The sequence below is a fragment of the Chinchilla lanigera genome, unplaced genomic scaffold (assembly GCF_000276665.1).
Source record: "Chinchilla lanigera isolate Chin_1 unplaced genomic scaffold, ChiLan1.0 scaffold00016, whole genome shotgun sequence".
NCBI classification, from domain to species: Eukaryota; Metazoa; Chordata; class Mammalia; order Rodentia; family Chinchillidae; genus Chinchilla; species Chinchilla lanigera.
Window position 1 is genome coordinate 21,852,505 of NW_004955417.1, and position 15,075 is coordinate 21,867,579.

Genomic DNA, 15,075 nt, shown 5'->3' on the forward strand with positions numbered 1-15,075 from the left:
AAAAAAAAAAAAAAAAAAAAAAAGAATTTGCAGACCAGAAATAAGCAACTCAGCACCTCAAATGTGCTCAGATCGGCAAATCTACATCAGGATTTAAAAGTAAGTGTAATAGTACTCTAGTACTGCAAGGACAAGTGTTAATGTCTTAGTTAATAAAATGCTGAAAGTCTAACTGCTGTTTCTCAAGGAATAATCAATTGTCCTTTGGTGTAGAACCCCAGCTCCTCGAAAGGGCCTAACACTGTAATATATTAAAGGATTAAAATAAAACTCACCTTAAAGATCCCAGCTTATTCATAACTAATGTGAAGTCCACTGCTCATGCGGATTTCATTTACATAAAGACATTCATTGAGCAGCTATTAGATATCTTGACACTGAGAGAAACCATGCAGATAGAGCAGCGTGTAAGAATAACTTCTTCCCTCTAGAGCTAACTTCATTACTGAATACTAACTAGAGTGGGACATTATTAAGTAATACTTTTATTTTCTGTGAGATTATTTTATGTAAAAAGTACAGAAACTCTTTTCTCACACAGGATTTAGAGCAACATTCAGAGCTACCTATAACTACCTTATACAAATCTAGTAGGGCCGGTTTCCACATGGTTATAGAAAATCATGAAGATTTCTGCAACAAGGCTGCCTCCTTTAAAAACAAGAAAGAGTGGATTATGTGATTTTGGTATCACTGAGCAAATGGACAAGCAAAATATGCACATACTCACCTAAGCTCACACATCCTCGCTGGGTAAGCTCAGACAGCTCAGTCCTGCGAGCCCCAGAAATAAATTAACATGCATCTAGCATCAGAGAAGCCAGAAACACTCACTGCAAGTGTGAACACATGTTTGATTGCACGACTGTGTCTTTCCTAGGGCTGACTCTATAAATTAAACAGTGTAAATCTCAAGTAAGTGTTTTCTGAACATTTCGATTCACTGTGAACATTAGGATGCCCTTCAAAGTAACATTTAACATTATCAGCCTATGGTCGGACACGGACTGCTTCATTACTGTGACCGGAAAGACAGACATGCTCACAAGGGAATGGAAGGCGCTGTTTAAAATCTTAAGGAGTAAAAATGGAAAGAACTACTAGGTGTTGACTTGGATATTGAATCTTCATCTGGAAAATCACTTAAAAATAGTAAAAGCCTTTTCCTTTGGTGCCTAGAGACATAATAACAAGAAAGCACCCAATAAGCACTCATATCTGAATTCCCTGTATCCCCAGGGCTTTGCTAAAATAATTCCTACTTTTATCCCAGGCCCAGTTTGCCTGTTCCTTAACCCTGGAGGCACTGCCTGATCCACCATATTAAACTACACTGTCCTTATATCTGCTGATCTGTGCAGTACCCTCCCTTCCCTACTGAGCTCAGTTCCAGATAGGAAAGGATGATCCCTGCGCTGTTTACTCCTGGACAGTTAATGCCTACCACAATGTGTAATTTTTAACTCAATTAAGGAATAAATACATACATAAAATAAGCACATGTAGCCCAAAGTCATCTCTAGAAAGTAAGAAAGGGTCACTGAGGAAACTGTTTATAGAGAAAATAGCGTCAAAGAAAAAGAAAAACGCAAATGTACCTCACCTCTACAAACTGACATAATTTAAATTGTACTTGCCTAGAGGGGTGAGTACACATCCAATAGCACACTTGTGGTGTAGTGCTTACCTTCAGATTACTGTTTGCTGGTCAACCAAGGATGCATAATTTTTCAAACAGAAGAATCTCACGTTAAGAGAAATGACCAGCAGGTTTTCAACTGATAATTTCTCAGTTAGAACAAAGAATAAAACATACTAGGCACCTCCGGTTTGGGAACTACTTCATCAAAAATGACAGAATCCAAAGTCATATTTAGCAAGGACAAATAAGTGGGCTACGGTAAACTGGCAAACTGCAGCATTATCAGCATCACCGAGAATTCTAAAACGCACTCGGCAAACGGTAGATATCAGATCTATAAGATGTCAGCACAAGTGGCCAGATTAAAATCTGAGGTGTTCACATCTATTAACGTCACCTGCAGTTCTATAATCTGTGATGTGATCTGGGCCGGTAACTTCCTCGTGCTATCAACCCCCTCCCTCCAATTTTGGGGCCTTCCCATCCTTTGCTTGGTCCCTCTTCCCACGACTCACCTGTAGTGTCTGGAAATCTCTTCTTCCACTTGGGTGATAAAATCACATTTGGTACACGAGTGTTCTTTGCTTTCCTTGACTGCCTGCTGCCCGTCCGATCCTTGCAGATGATTGGCTTCCTGTTTGACCTCCGATGCTTGGGACTCATGCACAGTCTCATAGTGAAAGAGGAGCACATCTACATCAGGGGTAGAAAATGAACACTGGTGGCACTGGTGTTTGACTCTCGAGCTTCCGGCCGCCCCGGGGGACAAGTGCAACAGCAAGAGTGCACAGTGGGAACAATTACTTTTTCGACAAGCAAACGGATACGTAATTTCTCCAAGGTGCTTTTCTGGGCTGCAAAGGCCTCTGGGACAGAATGGACAGTGCTTAATGGTACACTTGTGGATGTTATGGAGCTGCTGATAATGACGGAGGAGTGGCCCCACCACAATGACATCAGGGCCATGGCTTTTGGAATAGCGAAAGTCGCAGAACTGACAGTTATAGCTTGTGACCATGTTATCCTCTGCTCCCTTGGCGGAGAAGTCCTTCTTTTTAGCCCCACCCAGGCTCTTGTCTGCCTTGGTCATTGGCTCTCCCTCTGTATTTTTGGCTAGATCACTCTGGTTAATGACAGAGCCCCTGGGAAGCTTATCGTTCAACTCTGGATTAAGGCCACCTGACTGCATGGCTCCGTGCTGCTTGCCGTAATGTTCTAGCAGTTTGAGGGAGCTCGATGACTCACAGCTGAAACTACAAAATTTACACCAGTAGTAACTGGTGGCCTCGGTACCATTTTGTCTTGAGGAGTCGAGGGGCTTGATGGGCACTGAGTAGCCAATGGGAGTGTCATCTCCTGCCTTGACCGTGATCTTGTCCTGCCACTTCCCCAAGTCTCCAGAATCGCCAGCTCGAAGCGCAGGCATGGATTTGTTAGAGTTCTTCTCTGAAGGTTTTGCACCCTCGGAGGAGGGAAGGGAAGCTTTTATTTTGTTCGGGTGAGTCTGAAGAAAATGTTGTTCAAGCTCAGTGGATGAGTTGCCCATGTAAGTGAAGTTGCAGAATTTACAGCGGAAATACTTGGTGTTTCCTTGGCAATCCGGTGTCTTCCGTCCGATGCCAATGAATGTTCCACCTGAAGTGACCTGCAGTGTGGAAGAAATGGGTGTTACTTTAAATATGTCGTTAACTCACGGGGTTCACTGCAGGGGGTGGGGAGGGGACTGCCAAGTACTCTACACTGAAAAACAGAGTAATACCATAATACTCTGGCTTTTGGGGAAATCACTTGAGTTATCAGCACCAAAAGAAATCACTCTTCATTTCTCAAGAGCTACACTGAGTGGTTCATTATGCTAAACATTTTAGGTCAAAGTAAAAGATGAAGGTACGTAACAAAAGTACTATAACCAATTCATGAAGTTTGATGATATATATATATATATAAAGAACAGAAAACAATTCCCAACTCAGTATGTTTTACTACCGCTTCCTTCCTTCCAACCACATTCCCACAGGAGCATTCAATTCATGGAGAGTTTTGTTTTGTTTTGTTTTGTTTTTTGTTTTTTTGCAAAGCTAAAAGTTGCTGTCAAAACTGGAAGCAGTAGCTCAGAGATTACTCGACGCACAGTCATCCAAAGAAATCCTCTACCGAGCTCCTACCGAGCTACAATGACATCTAGTATGCTCCTACCGAGCACAGGACAAATTGTCATCTACCTTTATTGTAAAATAAAGGCGCGAAAATGACCACACAAAATGGCTTATCACGGAACCCTAATCACGCACAATGAAACCAAAAAATGCCATCAATGGAGTGGGCAGGATCCCGAGGGAGGAGGACTGACGGGAAGAAGTTTCTCCGCTGAAGACAAAGGAAAATAAGCAAACCCTCCTGGGCCTTCCTTGACGAAAGCTCTTTTTCACAGCAAAATGCTCCCAGCTCCTCCCCAGAGTGGGTTGTGGAGATGATCAAATGTAAAGACAGGATCGTTCCCCAGTGAACACCACTGCGGCGCTGCGCACTTCCGCAACATGAAATTACACAGCGTGGGGTTATCAAGGCCCGCGGACGGCACTTCATATGAAAACCTCCCCTCCTTTCTCACTGTGCACCGCAGCAGGAGCCCAGTTAAGCGTCACCCCTGAGAGGCCAAAATTCATAGTTTAAAATACAGTTTTTGACTGTCCCCAAATGAGGGTCATTTCCCTGTCCCAAATATCAGTGAATGTCTGAAATGCTCCAGCAACCAGATGTAACACAAAAACCAAGTGGCATAATCATGTTCTGCTTCTTCAACAGCTGCTCAGAAATGACATGTGTGATCGTTGCTCATATGCAACACTCGGTGAGAAAAGTCACAGGCATCTCAAAATCATTGAAGGGCTCTACTTGAAATGCAAATAGTATTCTGCAGCGCACCGAGGGCTATGTTAGTAGTTCTATGGGACGAAGACTGAAGTCTCCATGCAGAGAACTGGGGCTGTGATCAAGTTACTTAAATGCTGGCCAACAGCTTCCTCCACTGAAGCACCTTCTAAATTCACATCTAGTATTAGAGTTCTACGAATTGTACATTAACACACACACAACACACCGCACATTAATATAATACTCTCTGACGGACTCCCACAACCTCTAAACAAAGGATGGTAACGCTGCACTTCAGACAATGCCTATATCCTCCATGGTAAGCAGGGAGATTTCCTCACTCAGTAACATAGCATCACTGAACCAGAGAGCTAAGACTGGGGCACCCCTCACCCCTCTTCCCCCTCCAGCCACCTGACAGGCAGTCATTTGTGTGAGCGATGTCAAGAGCCAGGCCCTGTGGGAAACAATTCAAAACATTCTAATCTAGCATTTCAGTCACGAAAGCAAATAAAACTTGCACTGAAATGTAATGCATCACATTGCAAAATTTTTACACGTATTTCCCAATTTGCTGAAGGTGAGGAAAAAAAACTTATTTTCAAAAAACAAAACTTTTAAATGCCATCATCAGGTACTTTGTTCAGAAACTTAAACTTGGATCAAAGGAATAAATTCAGAAATATCTTGCCCTCCTTTAACCTAGGTAAAAACAGAAAGTGTGTAACATCTAGAGACAGAAATGTTTTATGGTAGCAACTCTACTGCTTCAGAGAGGTCGAGCTGTCCTAATAGAAAACGCTTTGAACTTCTGCTTCTACAGGGGAGATTCCTGAAAACTTCCACACATCATCATTATTTCTGGATTTTGCAATCTTTAGGCCTCATGTGCCATGACCACACTGAAAGAGCTCAACAGGGAACATGCATACTCTCAAGAAAGTGCCACGCAGGATTTAGAAGTGAATTTAAACTATTAAATTCTATCACAACGGGGATGTTTTTACTTAACAATCTTAAGTGAGACAATCCAGGCTAACAATGATTAGCAACTGAAGAGATCATGAAAGACAAACAACTTTGTGAAAAACATCAGTGAAACATCTTGCTGTAGGATGAATGTAGCTATGGAAATTATGTTAGATCTTTTAAATTTGTGGTGAGTACTATATGTCTAAAAGTTGTGACTCTTTACCCAGAAAAGATCTGCTTTAATAGATACGAACTTGAATGATGTCGACAAAAACTTTCATTCTACCGACAGCTCTTTCAAGTACACCAAGCAGCAAACAAAACTCATGAATCTCATTTAATGATAAGAACAGCAGTACTGACACTAGCGTGGGTTACCCACTTGCCTTGTAAATCATGTTGTTATTATATACCATTTTAAAAGCTATTATAATATTAGGGTCACATAACTTCCAACTTGGAAAAGAATAATTACTTCAAATTTTATTCATTTTCTATTACAAAAAGATTGAGAAGCTTGTTTGTGATAATTTTGATACTTTCTATAGTAATAGATGTGCACACATCAGAATAGAAAATGACCGATGTACATAATTTAAATGCTATCCTAAAATAAAACACCACTTACAATTTTAAAAAACAATAGCCAACCAGGCCTACTGATCATATTTATTGCATTTTCGTGACATGTACATGTTATTTTTAATCTCTTCATTTCTAGGTTAAAAACAAATACATAGCAAGAACAGTAAAAATTACTACCAGGAATAGATATCCACGGTTTTAAAATTATATTAAATTGTAAATTCTGCTTGGACAAAAAATTACATGTATTCACTCATGTACCTGCTGTGTTAGTCTCTGTAACGATCACCTGGGACACAAAGTGAACAAGCTAGACCACGTCTTCACCTTTGCAGTAACTCATATTTTATGATCAAAATCTGTAGAGAACTCCTTTATTCACTTGTATTTACCTTTACTTACAACTGTCTACTCCCAGAAAACATTCTCTAGATCAAATTCTACGAAAGGACATATTTTTTTTTATACCTCCTAGAACTTGTTTCCTCATCTCTGTGGATATAAGTGATATCGTATACCATGCGCTTTGACATTTTATAGGATCATTGTGAGGATCAAGTGAGAACTGTAGGTGTGTTGTTCAGTAGAACTTTCTAAGATGATAAAAATCTCTATAGTCTTTTCTATGCAGTCTGAGAGCCAGGAGCCACATGTGTCTACTAAACATTTGATACAGGGTAGGACAAATAAAGAACTGTCTTAATGTTAATTTAAATATTTTCTTTAATTTTTCTTTACTTCAATTTAGTTAACTAAAATGTAACAGCTACATGTGGCTGGGGAATACCACATTAAGCCACACACTCACTGTCAGCCACATAGGTGGGATTATTATTCAATGAAATGAACTGTGATGTAAATGTGTCTTGCCTGTGATGAAAACGTTAAATAAAGGGAAGGTAGCAAAGTCGTTCAGGGACAAACGTGCACGCTTGGTAGGACCAGAACACTTAGCTGAAAATGGAAAGGTTAATGCTCTGTTACAAGGCCAATACTCTGTTTATATCCTGAGAATACAGGAAGAATATGTTAAGAATGTTTGCAAGTTAGAGAGGGCTCAGTGTATTTTGGCTAAGGAAACGAGTTAGCTCCTTAAGGGAGACTGGAACTGCAGATGAATTTATCACCAAACCCCCTGCGTCACCTGGGATGAGGAAGCTACGCTAACTCACCACACCGCTACCACTGACCCGACTGCACATAAAGAAACTCCTTCAAAGTAGTACAAAATGGATCTTTCATCCATAAGCAAAAGGCTGTTTGACTGTGAATCAAAATTGTACTTTAAAAAAAGCTCAAAAAATCTCCTACAACATGAAAAAAGAACAGACCTTAGATCATTTTTCATGGAGGACTATGATGGTGTTTTATTTTATTGTAACCATACTTTTACAAACTAAGTATTGATTTAGTATTTTCAATGACCTTCATTTATAATTTATTTACGTATACACTTTAAAACTGTGAGGGTGAAAAAAATATTAGGGGAGCTTTTTTCAAGGTTTTTAACATCAATTTACTTCTTTTCTCCAAATAATCTGTAGCAAAAACTAGTAAAAATAATATCTAAAAATATGTCAGAGGGAAGCGTTTTTAAAGCTTCAGAGCTCATATGACACCGCAGCACAGAGACTTATTTTCAATACAGTTGAAAAAAGTTGTTTGAACTAAATACAAACCTTTCCTCAGATGTGGTTCATTTTCAAGTACTATAATTGATAGCAACAGAGACATTATGATGGTACTAATTTAAGGGACTTGAGGTTATGGGCTGATAGTCAGAAAAGTAAAACCTTAAAAAGGAAAAGCTAACTTGTTAAAGAAAAATCACTCTTCAAATGGAGAACTTGCCAATCTATAAGGGCTAATCTTAGCTGAAAATAACTATAGCCAGAATTAATCTGCTAATATACATAAAAAATGTTTCTGCATATATAGTCCTTCCAAAAGCCTTCCAAAACACAGGATATGCTTTAATGATGTAGTTTTGATGGAAAATAAATATTTAAATTTTTCAATAACAAATCTAAATATATAGCAGTCATCTCATTCCCATGCTTTGAATGGCTTGGTCCTACAGCCTGTTCCTATCAGTGTCACCATAATAACCCAGTAAATACCCTTTACATTTGGACTTATAAAAGCCAACCAAGTAGAGTACGAGGTGGTCAAAGCTTAAAGTGGCACATGGGACATATTTAAAAGAAAAATTTTGCATATTCTTCATTAATACACATTTTTATAATGGTCTTTTGGGGATTACAACATAAACAATTTATCTTGAACTGTTTTCTTCATTTCACTCAGCACAACTAGTAATATGAACTAGTTTCCCTACAGTTATCTGGACTCTGGTATCAGAATACCACATATCTTAAAGTCAGTTGCAAAAGTTTAGATGCCAGCCTTTCAAAAGAAAAAACACCAAGTGAAAAGGCAGCACAAATAAGAACTGCATGTGTGACCTAAACAGGATTCTAATGGGAAAACAGTTTAACCCCTGAAATGAGGAACATCCTTCCTCCAGGGAGGAGTGCTCTGCTGCAACCCTACTATGCAAGAAGTACCAGAAGTACAAAAAGAAACAACATAATCCAGAATATCTACATGTCTATGGTGTATGCAAAACGCTCTGAAGTAAATGATGACAGTAACAGTGGAATATGTATTTGTGCTGACACCTAACAGATTCCACCAGAACAGACGAAAAGCACCTGACCAAACTGACAGATACACAAGGCTTCCTAAGCTAACAGTCAAGCTACGGAAAGACGAGCTGACATATGATGAGGCTCAATGGCGCCCATCCTGCAAAGGCATCTCAGGTAGTGGAACACACACAAGTAAAGGCAGAACTGAAAGGGAAACAATGCAAGTCACTCTCAGGAAACACAGAAGTGGAATCTGCTATTGCAAGGTGACTGCTATATAGTAACACAGGTGTGCTGGCCTTAGTCTTACTATTACTCTTTACAGAAGATTAGTGAGAGAGAATTCAGAAAAGAAAAATTCAGAAAAGAAGTGTCTTACTGGAAAGCATATTTAATTTTACAGGTATAGTTAGATAACTTTAAAAAACAGATTTACATTTCCTATAAATGTACAAAGATCTATCTGTAAGTAGAATTTTTAAACATTTAAAAAGGTAAAAAAGGAGAAAGCAGGGAGAAAGAGAGAAAAGGTGGAGGCGAGGAGGAAGGAAAAGAGAAACAGAGGAAAAGAAGGAAGGAGAAGGATGAAGGAAAACAGAACTCAAAGGAGAAGAAACAACAGACAAGGAGAGGATGAGGAGAAGAAGGTGAGAAGAGGGTAGGAGGAAACTGGAAAAGCAGAAAAAGGAAGGGAACAGAAAGAGAAAGCAAAATGAAACCGGGAAGGATGTACTAAGTAAATATTAAGGGTGGTAACAGTAAAAGGATAAAGAAGGAGCAATGGGCCAACTACTGAACTATTTGGGCAAAATCGGTATCAGAAAAAAATCCAGGTAACTCTTAAGATTTCCTACCTGGTTAACTTCAAAATGAATTATGGCAGGAAGGATGCAAAGGAAGTTATTTTCAGGGACTTCACTGTACTGTCAAGGTGGAGCCACCCCTCAGCAGGAAAAACAGGTCTTAGAACAAACCATCATTTATTATCCTATTCCTAAATATGCTACTGGACACATGAAAGAATCAGGGTGTTCTTTAATCTTACATCTGCAAGTCATCTACATATGAAAGGAGAAATGCCAGACAGGTAGGCTGTTTGAATTCTCAAGCTCCTGTACCCTACACTTGTCTCACTTTCAGGTGCAGTGAAATCACACAGCTCACTTGGGGTGTGCAGCACACTCAAATTAGACACTCGGAAGGCATTCTGATTTGTTCTCTGCCTCCACACCCATCCCAGCTTTTAACGTAGGCAGGGGATAAAACCTTAATTACACAGTCTTGGAGAACATAAATGGGAGTTGAGTGCATCTCCTTAACATTTAATCTTCATAGAAAAAGCAACCGAAAATGTGTCTAGTAACTACAAGAGCAGAAGACAACTCCCCAGACAATCTATTAGATCATAATTTCCTCAAAGTCCTCTAAAGGGTGCGAATACAAAATAAATCAAACGCACGCATGAAATGCTCCTTAATTTGAGGATAAAACATCACATTCTTAATTAAGTCAAAATTTGCCCCCTACTCACTCTACCAGAACTAGTTTCTGTAGCAAAAGTACCAGTAAAAATGAATCACACTAATTAAAAAGAGACAAATCAGCACATTTCGTTTTCTTTCCAGTGATTTCAATTATAAGCCTAGTAAATTCCAATAAAGTAGCATTATACCATGAGGATGGTTAACAGAAAATCTCAGAGAAGTCACAAACACTGCCATACTGAACGTGATTCAGAGTACGCACCAAACATGCCAGATTTACAGCCTCTGCCTTAGGTTGTGCTCCATTGTTTCTCTGTTTACATGAACTCAGTCTTGTATCTGGGAAGGCTGCTATATCACAGTGGTTGTGAAGATTGGCTTCTGTAGCCTAGCTACCCTAGTTGGCCTCTTGTCTACCCTAGTGAGACAACTCTGTGACCTTGGTCAGCTTACGTGAAGCCCTCCCCGGGGACTTCCACTCTTCAAAAATAGACACGCTGGCAGTGTCTACTTCAAGGGTTTTGATGAAGATGCGTTGATAAAGGCACAGAAATAACTACATATGCACATAAAGAACCCTTAATAAATGTTAGCTGTTATAAATGTTAGCTGTTACAAATTAAAAATTGAAAAAAGTTAAAGATGTGTTAACTTTTAGTATGTAATTTAACAAAAGTAGCTGATCAAATTAAGAGTACTATTAAAAATAAATTTTATATGACTTTCAATTAAAATTAAATAAGAGTTTGTGTGATATTGTGAAAATGCACATTTGCTTCCAAAACTGGAATCATTTTAGGAAGAATTCTAGTGATTCTAATGGCCTAATGATTCTCAGAACTAGACTCAGGGAGAAATCAGAAAATGAAAGAGAATTTCTCTTTCCAAAGTTTCCTGGGATTGGCGCATTAGTTAGTTGTGTATCTGTGTTCCCAACAGCTGCAAGTATGCTGTAATCACAATGACCCAAGAAATAAAAAAGCATGGAATAATCTCCTGACTTGATATGGTTCACAAAGCAGGCCATCTGAGATACAAAACTTTTATTAAGAGTTGAATAATGCTAAACTTGATTGGCTGCACTGATAACTGTAATTTCTTTTCTTCTGAACGTTCTGCCTGGAGAGAAACACTGATATTCTAGAAAATGATAACATGCTCTTTGAATGATAACACATAAACTAAAAATCAAAAAGGTACTGATATTTATTGTACCAACTTTCATGTAACAGTGTCAAATAGAGATCTGATTGTCATTCAGGTAACCAGGTCGGTGAAGACTGTCCAACTACTCTACCTAGGTGGCTACATTATCCAACTCCTCCATCTCCACTGATGAAAATGACCTGGGAAATGTCAAAAGTTTGCTTTGCTTTCTGGCCTTGGGGTGAGCACATGTTTTATTTTGCACACTTTATTACTTGTTAAAGAGACACAGCCCTGAAAATAAGAATGGGTTCATATCTCAAACAGTCTGTACTCTGTGGACAGTCTGAATTGATTAAAGTCTCATTCACCACTTTTTCTAAAGTGCAATTGTCCTCAACTCAGAAAAACAAAGAAACAGAACCTGCTAAGATCTACAACTTCCCTCCTACTCCAGATCAAAGGAAACTCCAAGGCAAAAAATAAATATTTGGAAGTAAAATTCAAGACAAGTCAAAATAAACCACAATGAGATTAATGTTCCCTGAGGTTTCTTTTTTTCTTTTTTCAGACCTAACTGTAAGCCCCTGCTCAAATGAAAGTACTAACATGTATAAGTTAAGGCTTTTTAAAGCTCATTCAGTTAAATATGCTGAAAACACAAATGCAAAAGATGACTTTCTATCTCTAAATCTATTCTTCCTGTTTCTAACATGACCTATTGTGCAACTCTGATAAAAAAAAAAAATACAGAAATGCAGCTCTCTCAGTTCAAATAAGATCCTCCCTGGTAAAGTAATAATGTGATTCTTCTATTAACCTTAAAATCTCATTAAAGGCCAAAATGAACATAATAGCTGAAATCCAGTAGCTACCTTCTTGAAGTCCTGAATAATGCATTATAATAGAAAAGGTTTACAATATGGAAAGACAACATATACATCATGAGCATTTATAAACTTGGCATAGTGTAAACACTTTCCCGTGGGAAGCGCAACTTGACAGGACTCCTACTTTTATAACCTGATCTGAGAGCTAAAAGCTCCCCTATAAAGATGATGCAAACGCCCTAATGCACACCACATTAAGCCCTAATGAAACAGCGAAGTCTGAGTTTTAAATGCAAGCCTCCATTCAGTGATGGTTTAAATATAAGCATAATAAAGCAGATTAAAAAGAAAGAGGCTGTAATTACTTTTATTAAGAACTCAATCTCTTGTCCTATTATTGGTGTCCATGGAAGCCTCAAAGACTGAATACAGATAGTAAAAATTACATGAAGGGCTTCCCAATCATGCGTGTCCATTATTTTGTAAAATGGAAGCCTAGCAATGGATAAAACATGCAGGGAATATGAAAAACTGAGAAACTAACATCCTGAAAGAGAATTTCTTTTTTTGAAAGAGATTTCAAAAATCAGTTAGCCCTGGGCTAGCCACTGTATCTCTTCTTGTCTTAGTTAGTAAAGAAATGACATTTTCTGATTTCGGGGCTGGGCATGCCACATCAAGGTGTATGGGAGAAAATGTCATAAATTCAAAAGAGTAAGAAAAGACGGTCTTGATTTTATGATGGCTATTTTAGGTGCCCTTGACCAAAGTAACAACTGTATACTATTTCACAAAATTATGTTTATAAACATGCTCTAACCTGGTTAAAATGTTAACCAGCTATTTGCTATAAAATGTACACAGAACAGCATATTAGAGCATATTGTAGAGCATACACATCATATATTACCTAAATTTCAGTTATTCCTCCAAATATATAAATTTAAAATTTATATATCAAAGCTTCAAAGTTGTTTAAATGACTCCTTTTCCCCAACTGCATATTCCATATTAGCATTTGAGTCAGTTCAAATTATTTAAAACCATCCATGTCAAACCAAAATATAGATCAAAGCTGCTGTGTTCTTTAAGTTCTTTCCTTACTTCTGGCTTCTGTTCCTTTTTTCTTGGCCTAAAATGTCATAAATCTATCACTAGATAGCAACTGCTGTGATGGTTAAAAAAATACACTTTAATTGAAAAAGATTAATGAATTGTTCATCTAGTCCTCCAATTAACTTAAATTATAGATTTATATAAATAATTCCTGAAATTATTTGTCTACAATTCTGATGTTTATCTTCATCTTGCAATCAGAATACAGTCAGGTCATTAACTTACTACATATATTTCTGACAAAAACCTGCATGAAAGAAATTCAGTAGGCAGCATTTTCTCTCCTACAGCTTTTAGTCTCCAAATAGTTCAAGTGCAGAAGAAAGAAGTTGTCAAATAGCATTTCTGCAGCACGGCACATATGGGTAAAAAGGAGAATTTCAGATGTGCTTTTATTGTTGCAGATAAAGGAGCTGCTCAGTATTTCAGCACAAAAATATTAATAAGTTACTTATCAACAGACACGTTTAAACATCAGTATCTGCTGTAGGGGCAAAGGGCTCAAAATTTGCATTTTGTAAGTACATTTAGTGTTATCTTCAGACATGAATGTTAACTTTGTTTATTTATTTATTTATTTATTTATTTATTGTTCTGTTTTTTGTTTTTTGAGGCAGGGTCTCACTATATATCCCAGGCTGGTCTTGAACTTACTATGTAGCCTAGGCTGGCCTCAAACTCACAGCAATCCTCCTGCCTCTGCTTCCTGAGTACTAGGATTACAGGCATGCGTCACCACACCCAGTGAATGTAAACACTTTCTAGACTTGTTTCAAAATCATTCATTTGAAATAATCACCTATTTGTTTCCCATGGATTGCTTTTTCCCATTTTTCAGAATATTAGTTCTCTTTGAAAAAGAAGTGATCTTAATGAGAGTATCTTCTGCGTGTTACCTCCTACCACCCTTTGTCTTCTTTACCCAGCCGGCTGCAAGGATTTAGTAGACCACATAGTCTAGGATCAGCTGTTTTATTTCTAGTTCTATTAGTTCAAATTCAGATAGCTCACACATCTGTTTTATTTCTAAAATCACTGCCCAGGAAAAGTGTTCTACCCAAACATAAACTTTACTATAAATAACTAAGAATCTAACAAATAACTGTTTGGGAGAAATGGAAGTGTGTTTAAAACTCTGAATTCTTCCAAACTATAGGCCTTCAGTAATCTTACTTTTAGAGTCTTTCTGACAGCAGCGATCAGCTTCCCTTAGAAGTTGTCCCCAGAGTGAACAAGTAAAACTCCTGCCGGAAATCTAGGTATTAACATCATATTACTTGCTAATTATAAAACACCGTTTCACATACCGACATTATTCACTTCCAACCCTTTTATCTAAAATGCGTATTTGCTTCCCAATCATAGTTTGACAGCAGAGTGTATCTGACATAAGACAGTGAAATGATCTTTAATAAGACAGCAGTTCAAAGCATGTAGCTTTCATGCATAATAATTATGTTGGCTTAATTTGCTTCTCCACAGAAATGATTCTATTTGTGGAAATTCACAAAGTAAGACAGAATTTTTACAGAGCTTTACCAAAGATGAAACTGGCTTTCTAAGAGTTCTTCATATCTCCATTAATGTGGGAAGATTACCATTCTGACATTTAAAGAACTTAGAAATTTCTCTTCTGATTCTTCTTGTAAGTATTGCAAAATACTTTCACTACGTGTTATCTGTAGCCCTTTGGGTTGTCTTTCTTAGCTGGCAGTTGTCTTTCTTAGCTGGCAGTTGGTCAATGGAAAGATAACGGCAAATGTGCTGTGGCCATT

At 38.0% G+C, this 15,075-nt stretch overlaps 1 protein-coding gene across 8 annotated transcripts in view; it reads right to left on the reverse strand.

Annotated features, from left to right (window-relative positions):
• The window catches only part of Trps1 (trichorhinophalangeal syndrome I), a 238,593-nt gene that overhangs the window by 177,960 nt on the left and 45,558 nt on the right, over positions 1–15,075 (reverse strand). For all 8 annotated transcript variants that reach the window (XM_005381891.2, XM_013512791.1, XM_005381890.2 and 5 more), the window contains one exon: positions 2,158–3,287. In XM_005381891.2, the coding sequence (XP_005381948.1) occupies positions 2,158–3,287 (1,130 nt within the window). The remainder of the gene's footprint in view (positions 1–2,157; positions 3,288–15,075) is intronic.